We start from the raw sequence: 23183 nt of genomic DNA on the forward strand, positions 1-23183 counted from the left end.
CGTTTGCAGCTCAAGATGTGAGCAGATACTTGGCGAACTATGAAGGTCTCACTGGGAGGCAGTAAAGCGATGCATTCGCTACCTAAAATCCACGCTTGATCATGGATTGGAGTTTAGCGGCGATGTGGTAGCTCTCAGGGCGTTCACTGACTCCGACTATGCGGGGTGCGAAGATGACCGTATCGGGATATGTGACGATGATTGGGAATTACGCGGTGACTTGGAGCTCACGAAAGCAGCGCATTGTAGCGCAGTCTACTGCGGAAGCGGAATATGTGGCCTTGGCGCATTGCACACGCGAAGTCCTGTCCCTGCGGCAGTTTTTGAAAGAGCTTGGCTACGAGCAGCCTGCGACAGTGGTGAATGAAAACAATCAGGCCTGCATTGCACTCGCGGAGAACCCTTCGCACCACACAAGAGTTAAGCACATTGATGTGCGATACTATTTCATTCGGGAGCACGTGCAGCTCGAGGAAGTGGCGCTGCAGTATGTGATGTCAAGGGAAAATGTGGCAGAGATGATGTCGAAGGGGCTTCCACGAGAGCAGTTTAACCATCTTCGTAAGAAGATGAAGGTGCTGTAGAAAGGATAATGCTGTATGACAGTGAAGAAGTCGCAACAGAAGGTTTGCGGACGCATATCTTGAAGATACTGAGTGAAGACGAAGAGATAAAGCCTGGTGCCAGCAAAGCGGGGTAGCTTTTGGGAAGCTGGACGTGAAGGTGCTCATGTATTTCACTGAAGTCTGTATGATGTGCAGCGATTAAGAACCAAGACGGTCTAGAGCCTCAACGTTTGGGCAGACTTCGTGGTGACTTGATAAGATCCAAGGATCGGGTCGCTGTAGAGCATCACAGACATTAAATCGGTCCGAAATGTCGACCGAGTTACAGGTAACATTCGGAGACAGGAAATAAGCATTCAGTCCCCCATTGCTTTTGACAACCTTCGCTCAACTCCGTTGACCTCAAGCACCGCTCCGACAAGTTGCTCTATCCAAAGATCCACACAAGTATTAAAACTAGGCAAATACATAGGCTAGCATCGCATTCCATAGCCTGGACGCAATTTCTATTGAGGGGTACCGGTTTCAGGCGGTAAGTACCCATAAACCGGTAACCAAACCGGTCCAACACGATCCCGCGATAATTACGGTACGATGATTAGACGAGTAGGATGATTGGACGAGTGCAGAATGTTGGTGATTGGATGCACCAATTGATTGGATGACCTAGGTAGTGAGGACTGTGTAAGCTCCGATAAATCAATCACTTCAGAATCTCCCTTCTTCCCCTCAAGTGTCTTCGCTCCGGTCTACTCCCCGAGTGGTGACTCTTCCCTTCGCTTCGTACAAGCGCAACGTTACCTAAAACCCGTGACCACTATCAGGTTATGAGCCCAAGTAACATGTCCTCTGCGCAAGACGTTTCAACTAAGGTCTCTATCGACAAGTTCAACGGTGACAACTACGCGAGGTGGAGCCGCTACATGCGTGGTGTGTTTCTGACCAAGTCAGTATGGCATGGCGTAAGCCGAGAGACGACTCCAAGCTTCACGGACCCTCGTGCGAAGGACGAATATGTCAAATCGAGCAACATCGCGTTCGGATTGATGCTGCTCCACATGGATGCGGACTACCACCCCGTGGTCGACAACTGCGAGGAAGCGTGGACCGCGTGGGCGCGCTTGAAGACGCTGTACGGTGGATCGCAGAAGGCTGGTCGTATTTACTTGAAGCGACAGCTCTTCAGCATGGAGATGTCTGAAGGCGCAAATGTATTGCATCACTGCAATGAAGCTCTCAACATCAGCGCCAAGCTTAGTAGCATCGGCGCTAAGATGGAGAACGAGGACGTTGCGATCTGCTTGTTGCGCAGTCTCCCCAAGAGCTACGAGAACGTCGTGCTACACCTGGAGATGAGTACTGCTGAGCTGAAGACGCACGACGTTGTGAAGGTGCTCACGAACGAGCATATCAAGCGACAAGGCGAGAAGACCTCTGCGGTGAAGACTGAAGACGCGGCGAAGGCGTTCAGTACCGAGCGGGAGTCTCACCAGTGTACTTACTGTAAAAAAATTGGGGCACGTGATTGAGAAGTGCTGGACCAAGCAGAAGGATGAGAATCGAGGAGGCCGACGCGGCGGCAACAGTCGTGGACGCGGGGCCAACAATGTCCAGTTGCGAAACGACGACTACGACCACGGCTATGATCGCGTGGCATTTGCGGTTTCGTTGGAATGTGGAGTTTTGACGGGCAAGAGTATGTCCGGGCTGTGGGCAGTCGACAGCGGTGCGACACACCATATCTGCAATGACAAGATTAAGTATGTCATGCTGAACGAGCGAGAGGAAGGGGAGCTGTAGGTCGCTGATGGCACTAGCGTTGCAATCAAGGGTGTGGGGACTATCATCGAGCGCGTGGTTCTGCCCAGCGGCGATGAGCGCGAGATCGAGATCAACAACGCGCTCTACGTGCCAAAGATGAAGAAGAACTTGCTATCAGTGCCGCAGATCAACAAAAGCGGCAAATTTCAAGTGGTGTTCGACGGTGAAATCATGCACGTTGCGCACAAGGATTCGAAGGAAGTGGTGGCTACAGCAGATCTCGTAGACGGTCTTTACTGGCTGCGCACACCACTATGCTCGATAAACACAGTGACTTCGAAGTCGAGCATTGACTTGCACGCGCGCATGGGCCATGCTCCTATCGACGTGCTACGCAAGATGGTCAACAGCGGCATGATCAAGGATGCCAAGGCACCTTTGAAGTCAAGTGAGCAAAGTGTCTGTCGCGGGTGTCAGCAAGCAAAAATGGTCCAGAAGCCGTTCCCCAGTAACCGCGACAAACGCAGTTACGACACGTTCGAGTTACTTCATTTGACATCTGCGGCCCCATGGAAGAAGAATCGTTGGGTGGGAGCAAGTACTTGCTGCTCATCGTTGACGAAGCCAGTGGATGCATGAAGGGTTTCTGCTTACGAGCCAAATCGGACGCTGAAGAATGCCTCAAGAGCTATATCACGAAGGTACAGACGCAATTCGGCAAGCGGGTCAAGTTCGTACGCCATGACGGAGCTCGTGAGCTCGCGACAAACTCACTCAAGGTGTTCTACGAAGATCGAGGCATCGAACAGCAGACCACGGTTCCATACGCGCACCAGACGAACGGCACTGCAGAACATGCTATCAGGACTATCGTCACGATTGGTCGCAGCATGTTGCATCATGCCAAGTTGGAGAAGTGTTTCTGGGGCGAAGCGGCGATGGCCGCTATCTACGCTAAAAACCGTCTACCGTCACCCAAGATCGAAAGCAAGACTCCCTATGAGATCGTGTACAAGTCCAAGCCAAGTGTGAAGCACATGCGTGTGTTTGGTTGTCGGACGTACGTCCTAACTCCGAGGGAAAAGTTACCCAAGTGGGACCCCAAGGCTCGAGAAGGGTTGTTCATGGGTTATGAAGAAGTGTCAAAGGCGTATCAAGTTTATGACATCGAGGCGGGGCAGGTGGGAATTAGTCGCGATGTCAATTTCGACGAATCAAACGTTGGGTTTTCAACGGCTAGTCCAAGCGACGACGACGCAGATTCTGATCACGACCTCGACTCTCTCAGTATCAACGATACCGAAACTGCTGGCCTAACGGAATTCAAGCAGGCGGGGAAACGCAAGTCCCGCACAAGTAACGTTCACGGCATGACTACGAGATCGCGCGCTGCACAGCAGGCTGCCGGTTTGGAGGAAGCTAGTGCTCGAGAAACCTCGTTTGAGCGTCAAACAAAGCGTCGATCAGGTGTGCGAAATGACTGTGATGTGGCCGATGAAGAAGAAAAAGACGTCGAGGATCAAGACGACGATGACGCAACTCCGCCTGTATTTTGGCGAGCATGTGCCAGCGCAGTGGAAGCTGGTGATTTAGTTAAACCGGCAACGTTCCAAGAAGCGTTAAACGGGCCTGATCAAGTGCATTGGTGCAAGGCCATCCATGCCGAACTTAAGTCGATGCGACTTCGCGGTGTGTTCCGAGCTGCCAAGTTACCGAACGGTCAACGGGCCATCGGTACGAAGTGGGTGTTCAAGATCAAACGCAAAGCGGATGGTTCAATCGAGAAGTACAAGGCGCGCCTTGTTGCGAAAGACTTCAAGCAGAAGTATGTCTTTGACTACACCGAAACGTTTTCGCCCGTGGTGAAGTATGTGACGCTGCGTATGATCATTGCTTTGATCGTGTATTTCGGCTGGCCCCTGGACCAGCTGGACGTGGTAACAGCATTCCTGTATGGCATAATGAAAGAGGTGGTGTTCTGCATGGTGCCAGAAGGTGTCGAACTTGATGATGACTTCGACTGCCTGGAGCTGGTGAAGGCGATCTACGGTCTCAAGCAAGCATCGCGCGTGTGGAACGAGACCTTCGACGACTACGTGTGCTCCATCGGCTTTCAAGTTTCAGCATACGACCCGCGTCTCTACATCAAGATTGTGGATGGTCACTGTGTGCTTCTGCTGGTCTACGTAGACGACGTTTTGGTGACTGGTAGCTCGGCCGAGCTCATTGCAACCACCAAGAGCGATCTCAAGAAGCGCTTCGAGATGACCGACAGTGGCAAGTGTGCGTTCGTACTGGGAATCGAATTGGTGTACAGCGCTGACGGGAGTGTGACGATGTGCCAGCGCCGATACGACATCCTTAAGCCTTTTGGTATGGATGAGTGGTGAGTCCAGCTGATTTGAGCTCTCGACTAGTCCCAAGTAGTGCATCGACCAAGGTGAACGCTTAGTTCCGCGAGGCTGTAGGTGCACTCATGCACTTGATGACCGCGACACGACCGGACATTGCCTTAGCCGTGGGATACGTTTCTCGCTTCATGGAGAACCCACAAGTCGAGCACTGGGCTGCTGTAAAGCGCATCTTTCGCTATCTACAAGGAACTAAGTCGCATGGAATCTGCTTCAAGCCTGGTGACAAAGTGGATTTCCGCGGGTACTCTGACGCAGACTGGGCTGGTGACCACTCCGATCGCAAGTCAACTTCGGGCTACACGTTTCTTTTGATGAGCGCACTCGTGAGTTGGGGGAGCAAAAAGCAGCCAAGTGTGTCGTTGTCAACAAGCGAGGCAGAATACATCGCGCTAAGTTTAGCTATTCAAGAAGCCAAGTGGGTTCACCGACTACTTTGCGAGATTTTGACGGCAGCAGGGGAATCGGGACCAGAGCTCAAGATCCTCGAAGACAACCAGTCGTGCATCAAGATGACCAAGAACCCAGTGAACCATGGTCGTGCCAAGCACATCGACATCAAGTACCATCACATTCGTGATGAGGTCAAGCGAGGTGAGGTCAAGCTGGAGTACTGCGAGACCTCTGTGATGCTGGCGGACATCATGATGAAGACGCTTCCAGGGCCACGTCACAAGGACCTTACGGCGGCGCTCGGAGTCAACGCGTGTTCGCATTGAGGGGGCGTATTGAGGGGTACCGGTTTCAGGCGGTAAGTACCCATAAACCGGTAACCAAACCGGTCCAACACGATCCCGCGATAATTACGGTACGATGATTAGACGAGTAGGATGATTGGACGAGTGCAGAATGTTGGTGATTGGATGCACCAATTGATTGGATGACCTAGGTAGTGAGGACTGTGTAAGCTCCGATAAATCAATCACTTCGAAATCTCCCTTCTTCCCCTCAAGTGTCTTCGCTCCGGTCTACTCCCCGAGTGGTGACTCTCTTCCCTTCGCTTCGTACAAGCCCAACGTTACCTAAAACCCGTGACCACTATCAATTTCTGCAAATACTCCAAAACAAAATGACAAAGGTGCCGTACGGCAGTGCCACGACAAAAGAATGCGTGAAGTGTAAGAGATCGATATCTCGCACGAACTTCTCAAAGCACGCGAAGAAGTGCAAGGGGATAAAAGCGCGTGAATCCAGGGCTGATATTCGCAAGAGGTCGTGTGTTAAGCACCGCGCCAAGCGCGTCTCCGAGCAGCGTTCTCGCCGCGCTACACAACTATTCCAGAAACTCGAAGGTACCGTGAGTATCTTGTATTTTATACACAATTGTGGTACTTACTATTTGTATCTAATAATGCCAGCGCTCCGACAGGAGCTTAGAGAGGTGGAGCACGACGCTCTCCCTGACAAACCACAGCCGAAAGGGCTAAGACAACACCCCCTTAAGAAGCTCAGTCAAAACGGACCGCTGTTTGAGTACAGTTTTGCTCAGGTACAGATATTCCGGTAAGTTTTCAGCTAAACACTAACAGTGACTGCCTTTTATTATTAGATGGACGAAATCGACTTGCTGTCAAAGGCGTGGTTCCGAAAGGCCTACCTTCTTCTGCATCCTGACAAGCGCCATTGGATGCCACCAGATATTCAAGGAGAGCCTGCTGAGAGTTTGCTTCAAATATCATGCAAGGTATTCGGTCATTACAAGGCACAAATGCTCGATGCGGACGCTCATACTATTTTTGGAGAGAGGGTCCGCCTTCAAAAATATCTTGCCTTTTTACGAACGACGTATAACGAGCGCGTCAAGCGGTGGCTTACCAGTTGTGAGGAGATACAGGCCCAAAACGCAGCTCTCAGAGCTCCAATTTAAAATGAAATTGACAGCTTCAAAGAAGGCAAGAATTGTGCAAGTTTAGCTGAGTTTGAAGGGATATATATGGCGGGCTTTATCGAGAAAGACAAGATATATGAGAACAAGATACAGAAAAAGGAGAAGGATCTGACGGACGAGCGTCGCTTTCGGGCGGTGTTTGGTTTTGATTCGGATAGTGAAGAAGGATAGTGACGAAGATTAAGGAATAGTTTCTGTTTTAATTTTAACTAATCGGATTTACCCCCTAACAACAAGACTCTAAGTACTAAACTAGACTCTAAGTACTAAACAAGACTCTTAATAATAAACAAGACTAAAAGTACGAATCTTTAAATGATTGGTTCTGCAGCTCATTGTTATTTTGGCTGGACGACAAGCATATACCCAGCCTGTGTCTATCGTATTTATGGCAGGACACCCCGCATCATTCCAAGAGCTGTTACAAGGCGGTATCGACACAGCAACACACGTGATTAAGCAGGACACAAGGAATGTGTATGCATCATATTTCAGGAAGTTCTGCGAGTTTTGTATCGCCAATGAGTATCCCGACCCAGCGCTTACGACACATCACGAGCTACCTTCTCTACTAGTCCCCTTCGTGGAAAGTGTCTCTGCATCCGCTTCGGTTTCCAATTAAACCGCAGAGAAGATTCGCGCAGCTGTAGCAAACTACTACGGAGGTTACGAACGTCGAGACGCAGTAGGACCTGACAAGTGGATGGTACTCACAGACGATCAAGGTAACAAGTATGGACTTAGTAATCCAGCCAAGGATGCGTTTGTCCGTCAGTTTATGCGCGGACTGAAGAAGCGCAAGAACAGTGAATTCACGCAGCGCCAAGCGACACCAATTTCGTTGGATATGCTCCGAGTACTCCACTCCCACTTGGAGGTCGCCCTCGGGTTCACGGAAGCAAGTCGTTTGTAGTTCCTCGCTGTCTCCGCTTTTGCTTTCTACGGTATGTGCCGGATTAATGAAGTGCTCAGTCTCAAGTGGAAGAACGTTACATTGGGTCTTGTGCGACCGAGCGCCTCCGACCCCGAAGTTTCGATTAGCTATGGCGTGTACAAAATTGAAGGAAGGAAGACAGAAGTTGCTGAAGGCCGCTGCTACAACATGCATTATCTGGATGACAGCGAGAGTCCGCTGGATGTACTTACTCATCTGACGACATGGCTGACGTACGTTGAAACAAAAACCGATCACAAGTGGGACAACGGTGACTACATTTTCCCTGCGCTATCAAATATATCGAAGAGTGTTATCAAGACAGACGCTGCATATACAGGTTGCGAGAATACACGGGTCGAGTGGGGTAAGAATATGTCCGAACAGGCATTCATCACATTGCTAAACTGTGTAGTTCGAGATCTCAATCGCAATGGGGTGACCACCCGGGGCTACGTTCGACGACAGTGGCGAGATATCTGGCTCACTTCTCACACATTCCGCCGCGCTGGCGCCCAGTACAGATTTATGTTCGCGCCGCCTGAACGACGATGGTCACTTCGCATGGTAAAGTGGTGGGCTGGGTGGACTCAAAACGAGTCAGCAGAAACCCTGGTGCGATATCTCTTAGATCAAGCAGCAACTGATGAAGACACCCAACTTGCCGACAGCTTAGCTCCTGATCGCGAAGCTCATGTAGGGTGCCCTACTACATTTTCTCGACGCAAACGTAACAAAGCGACTCATGTTCCATCCCCCCCCGTCAATCGAAACGAGACTAAAAACCGTTGAGAAATCAATAAAAGCTATTGAAGACAAGATCGACATGCTTGTGACCATGATTCAGCCGACTGAGCACCGCACTGCAAGCACTAGACAAGAACATACGGTCGGTAAATCCTGCAAAGAGCCGATATCAATTCTTGCGCCGGCAAAGAACTGGAGGGATATGTACAAAATGTACTGGAACGCTGACGCCGCTCGCCACCTATTTAAGCCTGTTATTAAGTGGACGGCTTTGGAGAGAAGCGGAGTGGTGTTTTGGCTAGCCGGCTGAGTGTTGCCAAGCTGATTGGGAGTGATGTGAGAGATTTCGCTGTTCAAATGGGAGCTTCAGATGCCAAAAACGCGACCGATTCTATACTGGCAATGTATAATGCATACTACACGAAGCACTGGCTGAAAGACACCACCGGGTTTAGCCTGAATGTTCTTACAATCGATACGCTAGCACGGTGCATTCGCCTGGACAGGAATCGTCGGGTTGTTAAGTCGAAACATACCCACCTATAGTGCAAGTCATATATTCTTTCATCAGTATTTTTGGTCTTGCTGTAGTATATTTAGTCTTGTGATAGAACTCTCAGTCTGTCAATTCCTTTACGCACTCGAGGCCTTCTACAACTTATTTTTGTTCACCTTCGAACTTTTTACACATTCAATATTTTTTCACATTTTCTGTGCCCGCGAAAACGAATAGAACAAAGTGCTCCGATTGGACATGCAATCGAGAGCTGCATATTTTGTTGTTTCTGGACGCGGAAGTTACTTCAGACAGACTTTTGCAAAAACCAAGCAGTTCGTAAAGGGGCGTCAGTAGGGTTAGGGTATCTTTAAAGCATAAGTATTTATGCGAAACCTATGTTTTCATTTCGTCAATGGAAGCGCTTCTTAAATCTCAATCAACCAAGGCCAAGGCACATAAAGCTACAAATGGGTTAGTGTTTCTTCACCCTCCCAGTCTGAGCGCAGCACCCTCCTATTACATTTGAAAACTGCCCAGCAGAATGGCTAGTTGTTTGCTGGTTTTTATGGAGAATATCTGCTGGGTTGATGCAATGTTATTTGTATCAAAGATTCGTACATGGCATCGAAGATCCCACGCCTCCATTAGTGAACACTTATCGACTTCAACTACAGCCTGGGCAGTTGTGCAGCGAGTCGTGCACGTACGTATCGCACTCGCTGCAAAAGACGTTCTGGCACGTAGCGCACTCGTACGCGGCTCCTTCGCCGTCCAGTCCGAGTAGCAACAGACAGCCAAAGCACTTCTTCTGCACCAACTCGGGGGAGATTTTCGCTCCCTTCTCGCCGGTCGCACCCGACCGTAGTAGATGCTGTGCGAACTTGGCCACCGGAAACAAATGGTGGTAGGATCGTGCGAGATGCGGTGACGACACTAACGGCAGGTTGCACACTTGGCAGGTAGTCGGTAGATCGCAGCTCTTGGACTTGCAGCGTGGGCACAGATATCCTACGGTAGTGAACGCTTGGTGGCAGGTACAGAGCGACAAAGCTCCACTACGACGCTGAGGGAACCCCATCTCCACGAGCGTGGCAAAGCGCGAGGCCGCCGTCGCCACCGTTGGCGACGGGAACGTGAACGCTGTCATGAGTCTCTTCATATGGTCAGCGTCCACCGCAACATGGTACGTGCCGTCTGTTCCGTCCGCAATGCGCCGCAGCAAATGCATCTCAGCTCCGATGCCAATGAACGACACTCGGATGTTCTCTCGCTTTAGGGACGCCAGCGTCTGGAAGATATCACCCGGGTCGGCGGTCACCAAATTTCCGTAGACCACGACAACCTCCCGACTGCCATAGGCTGGCACGGTTTTCAAGGAATTCCGAGCGATATCTAGTGCGTTCTGAAGTGATGGCTCCTTGTCCACAGCTAAGGCTGCAGCGATGCGCTCGATGTGGGTCTTGGGGTTACCTGACAGGTCGCTGAGCTTCTCGGCCGTCATGCCTTTAATGCCAATGATACCCAACTGGGAGATGGGGTTCTGGTCGAAGTAGTCCTTGACGAACTGCTGTAGCACCTCACTGGTGCGCGCCAGGCGATGAGGCTTCCAGTCTTTGGTGGCCATACCGCGCGACAAATCCATCACCACGTACGTGTAGCGAATCAGTCCTTTTCGTACATTGCGCGCGATCTCGAGGCGTCTACAGAGACATGACGCATGGAAGCAGATTAGTGCAGCGTTATCACGAATGTTACTAGCTCAGTGCGCACCGCTGGCGCTGCTGTTTCTTGACGGCCTGGTCGATCTTGAGGTTGCCCGAGTCGTCCTCCTCGATCACGTCCCAGCTACGCTCAAGCGCACCCTCCCACGCATATCCAGCCGATGCTGATGCTGAATACAATACGGCAATTCGGTAACACATCAGTTTAGTGCTGTGTGGGCGGAGATAACGAGCCATCACTGCGCTCACCCTCCTCCTCCATTTTCACTTCGTTTTGCAAATGCTTTTGAGTACCGAATTGGTGGTACATGTGATTTGTGTAGCAAAGTTGAAGTGCTTGACTACAAAGTTTTTTCTCAATGGATAGATACATGTAAGTTGGGCATTTTTTTATAAATCACTTTCGATCTCGTCTATTAATCAGACGAAGAACATGGTGGTCTTACGGGTTTCCGGCACCTCTATGGGACTTTCACATACGGACGAATACGCGACCGACGGAGACGAGGACAAAGACGACGGCTCGATGCCTATGGCGTCCAGCGAACAGGCTGAAATCACGGACAGACGCTGCATCTCAATCGACGGGATGTCGCTGGACTCTAAGATTCCAACACTCATCGACGTGGGAGGCGACGACGCATCTCGAGAAGATATGCCGCTGTAGCCACTTTCTCCCGTATGATCGCTCTGGATGTTCCTGCTATGGACATTTCGGAAGCTCGGTCCGCTGGTGTTTTCCTGGATGTCGAACAGCTTCTCACGTACAAAGTCTGCCAGTCGAGTCGCGTACTCGTCGGGGGGTACAGCGCTGACGTCGTGGGTGTCTTTACAGAGCAGGCAGCCTAGAAACCAACGCTGCACTGTCCAGCGCCAGTTGTAGCGCTGCAGCATATCCACAATGCCGACATAGTACACCTCGTTCTGATCGTGAGATGTGAGTCCATTTTGATGCGACCTGCGCTTCTCCGGGTTTTCGTAGCGAACACCAAGGAGAATACTGTAGTCGATGATACCACGACTTGCAAGGAAAACGAAGTCACTGCAGAGCTGATCTTGCTGTTGAGCAGTATTCGCATATGAGAGTGAAATACCGGAGCTGATCTTGAGGAAATCGATGTCCATTAGGAGCTGGCCGATGGCTTTGCGGTCCTTGGCAACCTCAATGAGACCCTCCATTGTCGCAGCACTTACGGCCTGTCGTCGATCACGGTTTCCCTTGAGGTCGAATCGCTGGTCTACAGGACCTTCGTTGAATAAGTTTTGCATCACGACAAAATACATTCGCCGCTTGCCGATAGGAAGCGAGATCGAGTGGCAGCCGAAGTACCGACACAACATCGAGTTGGGATTCGACTGAAGGTACTCGTGGTAATGAGGCCTATCATAGATAACAAGAGTTGCAGAATTAGTCCGAGGAAGGCGCTGTGTGCGGTGAGATTTTAAAGTAGCATACAGGATTGCTCGCAGCGTATCGAACTCCTCCTTCGGCACACTTTTCACCATAAACTGCTTGTTTGCTGCTCTCACAACAAACGTTAGCGTTTACTACGTAATTTGCAGTAGCAGTTAGACACATCGACTCATCGCACCAGTGAAGTAAAAGATGTTGCCGCTCTTTCCCTCCGAGCCGTGCTCGCTCAGAATGCGAGACGGGTCGAAGGATTCCCTATAAAAGTCTTGGTCGATATTAAACTGCGCTCGAATGCGGTGGAAAATCTTCGGAGCACAGTCTCGAAAGCTGAGCATCGTCCCTCCTTTCTCACCGACAACCACAACACCCATACTCTCCACGTGAGTGTAATCATTGTAGCTGACGCTCGAGTAGCCACCGACATCGATTGCAGTGTCTGAGCCCGTGACCTCGCTCGCACTGCCTCGCAACGCTTTCCTTTCGACAGCCTGCGCCATTTCGATAGACCTCATTATCCCTTTCGACATGTACCGCATCACATCCATGCGAAGCTTGTTCGATACGTCGATCTTCTCCGCGCCTCCGTTGTCAGATAGTGGAGCTGCTGCCCCGGTCGTCGACGTTAGCGTTGCGGCTCCAGCTTCGATCTGGGTAATGGTAGTTCTCGACGGATTACTGGAGTTACTGTCACCTCGACTGCTGTCGACTGCACGTGGTTGCGAAGGTGTCTTGAAGACTCCTGCGTCGCGACAGAACAGAGCAAATAGTGCTAAAGTCTCAAGCACGAGTGACAGCTGATCCAATGCGTTGGGTGTCATTCTGCCAAACTCCGTTCCTAGCTGAACCAGGTAGATGGCCAAGGCAATCATCGTGTGGATGGCAAATACCCCCAAGTATGGTCGAATGCGTTTAGCCATCCGTTCCGTGGTCGCGTGCGCGTGGCTTTCGAGTATTCGGATGCGCCGTCTGGACTGAACAAGTGCGCAACCGATGTAGAGCAGCACGATATAGGCTGGGAGATCAAAGTACAGCACAACGTTTGCAGTGAGCTTCGACTGGAATTTCCCCAAAATGTAGCGGAAGATTAAACAGTACAGCAACGCAGCAGGCCACGCGAAGATGTGGTGCTTTAGGTTGTCGGCGTTGAACGGCAGAAACGGGTTGGATAGCGAGAAAATGAGGTCCAGTGCCAGCATCAGGAACCAGAGTGTCGCCGACGTACTGAAGAAGAAGTAGCACCAAAAGAAGAAAGGAACGTAGGCTTCCAGTGCGCCTGCGTCATGTCCGAGCTCCTCGTTGGCTATCCTGCTCAGTGTCGCTGGAACGGATCCTCCGACGTCGCCCGGGTTTAGTAGAATGTACCACGCATGCAGGCCGACGCGCATGATGCTCGCGATGCTCACACTCATGAAAATACACATAAGAACCATGCCTGGATGCACCCTTATGCTCGGATACCTGATGAAGAAGAAAATCATGGCTCCACTCGACAGCAGACTCGAGATCAAAGCCGTGAGCTGCCAGGCGATGAAGAGTTGGTCCATCGTCGAGTTTAATTTTCCGTTACTGCCAACCGACTGCTCTATTCGCCGCAGTTGATCGCGCTCGACTCGAATACCACGCGCGACCTGCGCCAGTCTAAGAGTGTCGTTTTTTAGTGTCTCTCCTCTGCAGGCTGATGAGGAGCTCCGGAAGCGCGGAAAACGCTTAATGGCAAGGTAGCATGCCAGCGTAGAAGGGAGAGCGTTGCACTGGCTCAATGGGCTAGCGAAGACGGACTGTTTCGTCCAGCAAGGGTCGTTCTCTTTTCTATTTTTTCCTCCTATCCGATAGTTTGGTTGCGCTCCAGCTAGTCGTGAGTTTACGCTGACAAGTAGGGGAATGAGGAACTCGACGCGCGCGTTCCCAAGTCAAATGTTAATGTTGAAGCAACGATCAATTCACCTGCCAACGCTGGACTGCGTCGGGTCCGTGCTATATCGTGCAACGCAATTGGAATCCCAATCATGTCTGGAGCTCCAAATTGGTGCCGCTGGACTTAAATGCTGCAGCTGCAAGAAAGGCGAATCACAGCAATGCTCTAGAGTACGGAAGAGCCTCTAGTCCCGTGGAAACCTCGTGGCGGCTTGTGCGGCCCTGACAAACGTAGGATGCGCCCCACGCCGCCTGATTTGAAGGTCATCATCGGTTTACTAACGTTATATCGGATAATAGCTGCTCTGTTTTTGGATCTTGTCTTGGGGAAAAAGCTGTTTTATTACAGTAAAGCTGAGCTTTCACTTCAACTTATGTGCACCACACTCGGCACTTCAAGAGGCGTAGTGAAAAGATACTTTTTTTCCTAATCGAGTTCCGATTGTTGCGTCGATCAATGGGGGCTGCTAACGGGACCCAATTTCGGCTCGTGGATGCCGACGTGGAGCTCCGACGCGAGACGAGAGAGTTTGCGAGATGTGAGAGCCTTTCCCTGCCCAGCTGCGACTCCAAGTGAAAGCTCATATAGACGTTGCGCGTGCGCTCTGAACAGGGACATTGGCGGATGTGGAGCAGTTGCATTGCCGCTTCAAGAAAACGTTTGGTTTCGCCGTCACTGCGAGTCAGTTCGAGAGTCTCTTGCTGCTGAAATCGCCTGAGAGTGTCGGGATCGAAGAGGTTTTCGAGGTCCTGGATGCCAATCACGACGGGCGCGTGGACGGGTTGGAACTATTGGCAGCACTGGCTTGTGTCTGCCGTGCAACCTTCGAGGACAAGGCGAGATGTACGTAGCGACAGGACTTTAACTGTCTTCTGAGCGTGACTAACTGAGCTCTTTGCCTCAGTCGCCTTCGATCTCTTTGACTTTAATCACAACGGGTCTTTATCGCTGGCAGAACTGGTGTGTGTGTTTCGGTTGCCTGTCTTGCCTCTATGCTCGTGTGTGTTGCTAAGCTGTTAGTGTCCAGGCACTCTTGATGAAGTCTGTGTTGATCGGCATGACACTGTTAACTGGAGGAGGCCCTGAAAGCTCGACGTTGCAGTCTGCACTAGACGCCAACAGCTCAATGGAGACGATGATGCAATGTCTCGGACTAGCAGAAAATGCCTTCTCTCGTATGGACAAGGAAACGCCAGTGCTTGGCTTTGAGGATTTCATCGCCTGGGCACGTCGCAACCGCGAGTTCATGCTGCAAGTGGAGCGCTTCCGCCTTATTGCGGAGAAAGCTGTGGGCTTCGAGGACGCTCTCTCACTCCCCGATGACAGTGACGAAGATTCCGATCTGGACGTGGAGGATGTGAGAACCCCAAACAAGCGTCAGGGCTCAGCTGAATTGGCGCTTAGGAACAACCGCAAACTGGCGGAGGTGCCCCCGCCTTGGATGGTGGAGCCAGTCTCTCAGCCACTACGACATAGTACTGCGTCTGTCTGCAAGAAGAACGGGATGCCTCCTCCTGTAAATTTACAGCTAGAGTGGGTTTACGGGACCAGTGGACCGTCAGCTCGAAACGCATGTCGCCTGTTAGCTACGGGTGAGGCGGTTTATTTCGTGGGGGGTTACGCTGTTGTGTGCTCTTCCGAACGCCACGAGCAGCGCTACTATCGTGGACACAGACGCGCAATTGGATGTCTGGATGTGAACGCCAGTGGGGAGATCGTCGCAACAGGAGATGCCTGCTCCACCAGCACGCCGAGCAGCAAAGCTGGAGCTGAAATTCACGTCTGGAGCGCGAGAAGCCTTCAATGTCTAGCGGTATTGCGCAACTTTCATCCTGCTGGAGTCGCACACGTTAGTTTTCCTGCTGCTGCGTCAGCTTCTACCGCCACACTCCGACAAACCCAGGCGGTGTCGATTGGAGAGCGTGGTGGAGCGGGTGGGAATTCATCCGCGGTCTTGAGCAGCAACTTGATGAAAAAGAAACCACATGAGACGGAGGCTTTAATTGCGTCCATTGGGAGCGACGATGGCGCGTCCATGGCGTTGTGGAACTGGCAGAAAGAAGCGGTAGTGGCCTCGGGCCGAGCACATCCAGCAGCAAGTGGAAGGAGAGCAAGATGCAGCAAACGCCCTCTGGCTCTTGCACTCAACGAAGACGGCGACGAGATTGTCGTCGTCGGAGCTCACTTTGCGGTGTTTCATCACGTTGGCGGTCGCTTCTTCAAGCACAAGAAACCGCACTGGCATGGGACTGCTGATCCGCCTTTGCACACAATACCTGTGTGTCTTAGTGCGGCTTACTACGGGATACAGACCGCTGTCATTGGGACCGCTCGTGGCGAGTTGTTGCTGTTCGAACGCCACACCCTGACGCGTTGTATCCAGGCACATGACCCTCAGACCAGCGTCAACGTGTGCAGGTTATCGTGTCAGTCGATGGTGCTGTTTTCAGCGGGCAAAGATGGTCGGATCAAGCAATGGGATTCCACTCTGCGTCCAATTGGGCAGTCGCTAGATCTGCACGCTCTGCTCTCCGCTCCTGAGGCCGCTTCATCGTCTTCATCGTCGGCTCCTCTTTCCCGACCGAAAAACGTTCTCGAAGGGGATGATTTTCGCATTTGCTCGCTGGATTACGATGCCCACAGGAGACGATTCGTCGTCTCCACTCGAAGAGGAGCCATCTTTGAGATCGACGATGAAGTGCCGGCCACTTCCTCGTCTTCTGCCGCCACTTTCCGATGGAAAATCGTGGCTTCGGGGCACACAGGACAACCCACGACGAGCATTGCGACTGCCAGTACCGTAGGCGGTTGCTTTGCTTCATGTGGCGTTGGCGAACACTTTGTCAAGATTTGGAATCTCCGTCGCCGCGCATTCGTCCAGCATCTACGTTTTCCTGGGGCCTCTGCTACTCCAAGTGCTTTGGAGTTCAGCAGTGACGGAGAGCGTCTCGCTGTCGGCAGCGAGGACGGAACGGTGATGCTGGCTCGACGAACTGGTGCGGCGTCGAGTAGCGTCATGACGATTGAGACGACGATGAAGAACACAAGCTCAGCGGTGGTTGCGATGCGGTTTGGGCCGTCAAAGACCGAGTCATTGCTTGCTGTCGCGCGTGACAACGGACTCATTTATCTCTACAAACTCGAGCCTGGTGGTCGGCGTGTCTCTCGATATATGCTTTTAAAACCTCAGGCAGAGGTCGGTACTGGTGGAAATGGCTCAGAGGTGACGCACGCGCATGCGCTAGACTTTAGCGTCGACGGTGCCTTCCTCCGAACTCAGCATGGCAGCTCGATGCTGTACTTCTGGGACCTTCGTCAGCGTGCAGGTACGCGCGTGACTTCAATGATCACTCTACGCAATGTCCAATGGCAGACGCACAGTACTTCTATCGGCTGGGAAGTCGGTGGACTGCAATTAAGTTCCCAGGACAGCGACAGTGTGGTGGCCAACAGAACGCGAGGACTCACCCTCGCTTCAAACGGAGACGGAGACGTCCACCTGGCTCCATTTCCGTGTCCAGCACCAACACTCAGTGATAACTCTGACAGTATCTGGTTGTCGCGACAAGTACCGCAAGCTCACCTCACAAAAGAGGTCTCCCTGTTCGATTCACCACCTTCAGGTCGTCCGCCAGTGTTCGGGGACTTTGCACGTCGAGGAAGTGTGATCATCACCAGCAGTCAGTATGACCCAGCAATCTGTCAGTGGCGAGTGGAGAAGGAGCTTGCAGACGTCCAGCCTCGGCCAGCATGTCTATACGATCAAGCGCTTCGGAAGAGGCTGCAAATGCTAGGGCTGAAAGATGTATACTTCGACGTTGGTACACTAGATGAGGGAATCCAGGGACTCGCATTGCCTCGAAAACCCGGAGAAGATGTTTCACACGCGCTGGCTGTGCGAGGAGCGTCTGAGCATCAGGCACAGCGCTCAGAAGCTCCCAATCTGGCGCTGGCCTTATCTTACGTTTACGGCTTCAACCACCGCAGTATGAGTGTGAACCAGTCTCTCTCTTGTCTTGGGAACGGGTCGTATGTGTATGGTGCAGGTCCACTGCTGATTGTGCGTCACTTGCACTCGTTTGGCACCCGACAGCGCATTGTACCGACGGGACTTCAGTACTCGGTGTCGTGTATCGCCAAGCATCCTTCAGAGCCGCTTCTAGCTGTGGGAAGTCGTAGAGACGGCCGTGTTGTGCTCTTACGAACAGAGAAGGCGTCTGCGTCTGGCTCGGCTTCAGGAGACTCGTTCCAGCAAGTCGCGACTCTCAAGGCTGGTGTAATCCCCACCAGTGAAAAGAAAACGCTAATTGCCGTGGCTTTCTGCGACTTCAACGACAGCAATACGCGGAGTGTTCAAAGTGATTTGGCTGCCGTGATTTGGAAAAGTGCTCGGATGCACGAACACACGCTCGTGTTCTACGCGTGGAAGCGCCAACTCGTGTTAACTCACACTACGATGACGCGTCTGCCGGTGTTGTTTGGTAGATTTGTGGGGTCTTCGGACACGGGAGTGACTTTTGCTAGTGGAGGGGTGGATCACATCACGTTTTGGGATCTCAATCCTGCTACGGGCCATGTCACTGCTCAGCAAGGAGTATTTGGGCGTCACGCTCTAGTGCAGACCATGCTGTGTGTTGTTCTTGTGGCTCCGTTTGTAGTGACAGGAGGTGAAGATGGCTCTGTCGTTTTGTGGGAGAACAGCGTTGCAGCGCACAGCGTTCGGCCGTCGAGTGCCTCGAGCCACAGCTCAAATGGTGACGAAGTAGTGGCGCTGGAGCATCTACAGACGTCACAAGTGGTTCTTGCTGCTCAACGCAACGGCTCACTAGTGGTTTGGCGGTATGCAACTGCACGTGAATCCAGAGCAGGTCGCACCCAAGCCAGCACATTCTTGCAGCAAATGAGAGTCATTTCAGTGTACGACGCTACCAAGCCGAGATCAAGCAGCACATTATCCCCACTGTTTAGCACCAGTTCTCCAAGTAACGCTTCGAGTATCGACACGTACGTGCAAGGGATGCACCTACTGGATGACTCATCTATCGCTGCCGTTGTGCTGAGCAATGGCGAAGTGGTTTCTCTGGATCTGGAGCATAATATCGAAGAATCCATGCCAGCAAGCCAAGCCACCGCTGCTCCAAGTCAAGCAAGCGAGAAAACGAAAGTGCTGCTGAATTTCAGGAGCGAGGTCAACGACATCGCACTGCACCCTCGAGATCTCCGCTGGGCTTCTGCTAGTGCTGATGGGCACGTGTGCGTCTGGAATCTTCACACGAACTTGATGGCACAACAGCAAGTAATGCCTAGTCCCCCACGCTCACTTGCGTGGAGTTCAAATGGTGAGCACCTCGCTGTGTCTCTCGCTGATGGCAGTGTTGTCATTCTGGAGGGGACGACGTTGGAGCCATTAGTTCAATTCAATTGCGGAGACACGGAGAATGCGTCGAGTGGGCAGACGAGATCAGCAAGCATTCCAAAGTGGTGCACCGTGGTGAAGTACTCTCCTCTCCTCAGCCAAGTCGAGTCACATTCTACAACGCGGAGCTGGTTGGCACTAGCTTGTCGAGACTACTGCATCTACGTGTACCTAATGGAAAACACCGGAACAGATTTTCCACCGGTATATTCCCTTCGCCACACTTTTGTTGGTCACACAGCGCCAATCGAGGCTTTCGATTTCTCTATCGACGGAGAATTCCTCCAGTCTGCAACCTCAAGCAACAACAGACAACTACTTCGATGGGCTCTGCAGAAAGAATCAAGCGATAACGGTGCGCCAGCTAGAGAAACGGCGTCTGGGTGGGCTCTACTCGACGACGCATGGGCGTCTTGGACCTCCACGTTTGCTGGTCCAGTGGAGGGCCTCGGTGAATGCTGCGGAGTTGGGGTGACGACGTCATTAGCGCGTATCAACAGCGAAGTGGCAGACTCGGACGGTGCATCAAACACCAAAAATTGGAACTCACCGCTTCCCACGATGATTGCGGGACTTGACGATGGCAGTTTGATGCTGTCCTGGTACCCGCTCAAACGTGGTGATGTCGCTGTTCCTGTGCTTTCTGCTAAAATTGAGCGCTCGAGTGACCCTGCAGCTGTCACAAAGAGGTTCGCGGGGTGTTTTTCGCGCGGGTCGATGATACGTCGCGTGGGTTTTAGCTTTGCTAACGCGTTTGTCGTGGCTCTAGCACGAAACTCAAACGGCAGCACACAAGCGTCAGTGTGGACGACTGACTACGACGACGAGTTGCGTCTACACCAGCGGTTCGCCTTGAAATCGACTGCGTCCTCGGATACAGATCCGACCTGGTACGTTAGTCCCGTGGATAGGACTCTCTTCGAAGAATGCATTCAAGTCCAGCGCCCCAAGATCTGTCCAAGCACTGACGACGCCGAAGAGGGCGATGGCAATTGGCTTGATGACTCACGTGACAGCCGCAGCGACGACGAACAAGCCTATCTAGAATTTATCTACGGCCTCAACCCGGGAGCCACGGGAAGTAGGAACGTGTTCTACGCTGACGATGCGTGGGAAATCGTCTACGCAGCTGGGGCTTGCGGTGTCGTTTACAATACAAAAACACAAACGCAGCTTCTCAATTACAGCACGGAGCCTGGGCGTCTGAGTGTCGTATCGGCGTTGGCTGTTCACCCGAAAGGCGACCTGGTTGCCTCGGGTGAATGCCTGGTACGGGGAGCTGGGGCTCCAGAAATCGTGATCTGGGACGCCAACAGCAGCAGTACAGTCGTTCGGATGGCTTCCAAACATCAACCGGGTGTCCTGTTGCTTGAATTCAGCCCGGAAGGACACCGTCTTGCGTCGATTGGAATGGAACCAGATCATACTCTAGCGATCTATGCGATTGCTGGAGGCGAACGTGAAGGAGGACGTCTCCGAGCAACGCTACTAACGACTAGCAAGACATCAACTCGGAGAGTTTGGGGCTTGAGCTTTGGCGAAGACGGCGAGTTGGCAACATGCGGAGACCAACACATTCTTTTCTGGCAGCAGGGAACGACAAACTCTGGGAGAAACGTGGAAGAAGAGGCACGTTCGACAGGACTGAAGAGCGGTCTGCTTTCTAGCCACAAGGAGTGTAACCCACAAGCGACACTGCTTCAGATCGCACACATGTCTGGTCGTGCTCGAGTTGCGGTGTCCAGTCAATCGGATGGCAGTTTGTACGTCTGGAAGGATCGCGTCTGTGTGCTGGTTCGCCGTGATACGCACGGTGACGCTCCTATTCCAGCTCTAGCGGTGGATCGGAAGCACTCGCTGCTCTATTCAGCAGGAGCGGATTCTCGCATCTGCGTCTGGAATGCACAGCTCGAGTTGGTTCGCGTGGTGGCAGACATTTCACAGCTCGATACAGGGCCACTCCCACTGACAAACACGAGTATCCAGGCTCTATCTGTTCGAGACGGACACGTACTGCTCACCACCGCAGGCAGTGAAGTATGTGAGCTAGTGGAAACGGGCTCAACGCAGAAGACACAAGAGAAAGAGTGGCGACTTGTCGTCTACATTCGAGGTCATACGAGTGGTCGAGTCGACGGCCTTGCTGTGCACCCGTGCAAACGCGCTCAATTTGCGTCAGCTGGCGACGACGGTGTGGTGAGGCTTTGGGATGCTGCAACACGCTCGTTGTTGGCCTTTCACCGATGGGACGACGCTTTCGAGTTTGCAACTGTTGCAGCTAGCCACGGTGAGCTGCGCGCGTTGGCATTTTCTGCTGATGGCAAGCATCTTGCAGTCGGGACGATCGACGGAGTTGTGCGGGTACTCACCGCGGCACTTGATGGCGTCGTGACCCAGTGGAGTTGCTGGCCAGATCAGCAACAAGAGCACGCTATTCTGACGCTGCAGTACTCAGCTGACGGGAAGTTCCTGGCGGTAGGGTGTCAAGATGGCACGATCCATATGCACAACGCAGCCAGCTACAGGAAGATCACGATGTTGCGAGGATCGACGCAGAAGTCCGACTCGGTTCGCCTCGACTTTGCTCGAGATCGACCGGTGCTTCGCGTGCAGTGCAACGATAATGGCGCCCGATTTTGGGAACTTGGTACGTGGAAAACGCTGCCTCCCGCTCAAGTGCGAGATTCTCGCTGGGAATCCAGACGCTTTCCGTCTCTCGTGAACGGGTCGACGAGTCAGAGCGAAGACTTCAACGGTGCAGCGATGGCAGTTGACGGCCACGCCACATCGGTCACCAACTGGGCTGTCACCAAGAACGAGCACTTCCTGCTCTCCACTGCCGGCGCCGATCGTGTTGTGTGTCAATTCCGCCTGCCACCTCGAGCAGCAGCAGGCAGCGCGCAATACATGTAATACACGTTGACGAAAGAGTAGTATTTTGACGCTCTGTAAAACTGATTCGACTTTTTGAAGTACTACTACGCTTAGGTGTACCGGTAATACCGAAACATGTGCTAATAGGTATTAGTACTCACGAACGACTATTGTGGAATTTATATTAATACTTCCTTGTAATGGAGATCACAAGCAAGAAATACTCTACTACGCCCGCCGCTACGACACAATCGGCGCAAGCTCCCAACGCAACTGATGACGAGGATGAAGAAGAGATGCCGCTCTTGTTCATGGACGAACTGCCGTCCAATTTCCGGCAGAGCGCACAGCTGGCGGCCATCGCGACGTTCATAGCCGACAGTGACGATGGGACTGTCGACGATCGAGAAAACGCGCTAGAGGATGGAAACAGCAGCAAGCAACGTCGCCAATTACGCCACAAGTCTAAGAGGACAAGAAGACGGCAGCAGCCTTATACCAAGCCACCACAGAGCGACAATGCGCCTAAGTCGACCGACACCAAGGAGCTACAGCTCTTTCTCTCTATGTTTCACGTTAGTTAGAACGTTCTAAGATTTACGACGCAGTTTAGCGCTTCAAAACCGTTTTAATAATACTCGCTGCTACTGGTCGGGGGTGGGCACAGCGGGTTGATACAGCTCACTGATGCGTGCGGCCCACGCGAGGTGCTGATCATTATCGAGCTGACGACGTGGAGGAGGAGGAGGTGCTGAGGTTTCCTTGCCGACACGTCTGGTCGCTCGAGACTGGGCGGGGGCGGTCGAAGCTGAAGACGGACGGAGCTTGGTAGCTGACGGAGCTCGACGCTGTCTGTGTAGCAACCTCTCGATGCCTGGAGAGACGTCGCTTGTGGCCCAGTAAGGTGCCGACCTCGAGTGGTTAGTCTTCCCACAATTATGATCGTTATAATGCGTGGGTGATTCCTGGTTTGTCACCACTTGTTGCACGAATTCGGTCATGAACATGCGTTGCTGCAGTCGCAGTGCTCGGTCCAT

At 52.3% G+C, this 23183-nt stretch overlaps 4 protein-coding genes across 4 annotated transcripts; 1 reads left to right on the forward strand and 3 right to left on the reverse strand.

Moving 5' to 3' along the window:
• Positions 1-9470: 9470 nt before the first annotated feature.
• On the reverse strand, positions 9471-9965 carry PITG_23065 (general transcription factor IIH subunit, putative; the record flags this gene model as incomplete). The annotated part of the gene is made up of 1 exon (XM_002897765.1): positions 9471-9965. The coding sequence occupies one exon, from the start codon at positions 9963-9965 to the stop codon at positions 9471-9473; it is 495 nt and encodes a 164-aa protein (XP_002897811.1).
• Positions 9966-10947: 982 nt separating this feature from the next.
• PITG_23066 (phosphatidylinositol 4-phosphate 5-kinase (PIPK-D11/GPCR-PIPK)) lies at positions 10948-13485 on the reverse strand (the record flags this gene model as incomplete). The annotated part of the gene is made up of 3 exons (XM_002897766.1): positions 10948-11908; positions 11984-12047; positions 12120-13485. The coding sequence occupies 3 exons, from the start codon at positions 13483-13485 to the stop codon at positions 10948-10950; spliced, it is 2391 nt and encodes a 796-aa protein (XP_002897812.1).
• Positions 13486-14312: 827 nt separating this feature from the next.
• On the forward strand, positions 14313-22185 carry PITG_16036 (echinoderm microtubule-associated protein; the record flags this gene model as incomplete). The annotated part of the gene is made up of 5 exons (XM_002897767.1): positions 14313-14394; positions 14469-14699; positions 14761-14816; positions 14884-17661; positions 17770-22185. 5 exons carry the CDS (start codon positions 14313-14315, stop codon positions 22183-22185), a joined length of 7563 nt encoding a protein of 2520 aa, XP_002897813.1.
• Positions 22186-22790: 605 nt separating this feature from the next.
• Positions 22791-23183, reverse strand: PITG_16037 (uncharacterized protein; the record flags this gene model as incomplete). The annotated part of the gene is made up of 1 exon (XM_002897768.1): positions 22791-23183. The coding sequence occupies one exon, from the start codon at positions 23181-23183 to the stop codon at positions 22791-22793; it is 393 nt and encodes a 130-aa protein (XP_002897814.1).

The sequence above is a fragment of the Phytophthora infestans genome, genomic scaffold (assembly GCF_000142945.1).
Source record: "Phytophthora infestans T30-4 supercont1.41 genomic scaffold, whole genome shotgun sequence".
In the NCBI taxonomy this organism is placed as follows: domain Eukaryota; phylum Oomycota; class Peronosporomycetes; order Peronosporales; family Peronosporaceae; genus Phytophthora; species Phytophthora infestans.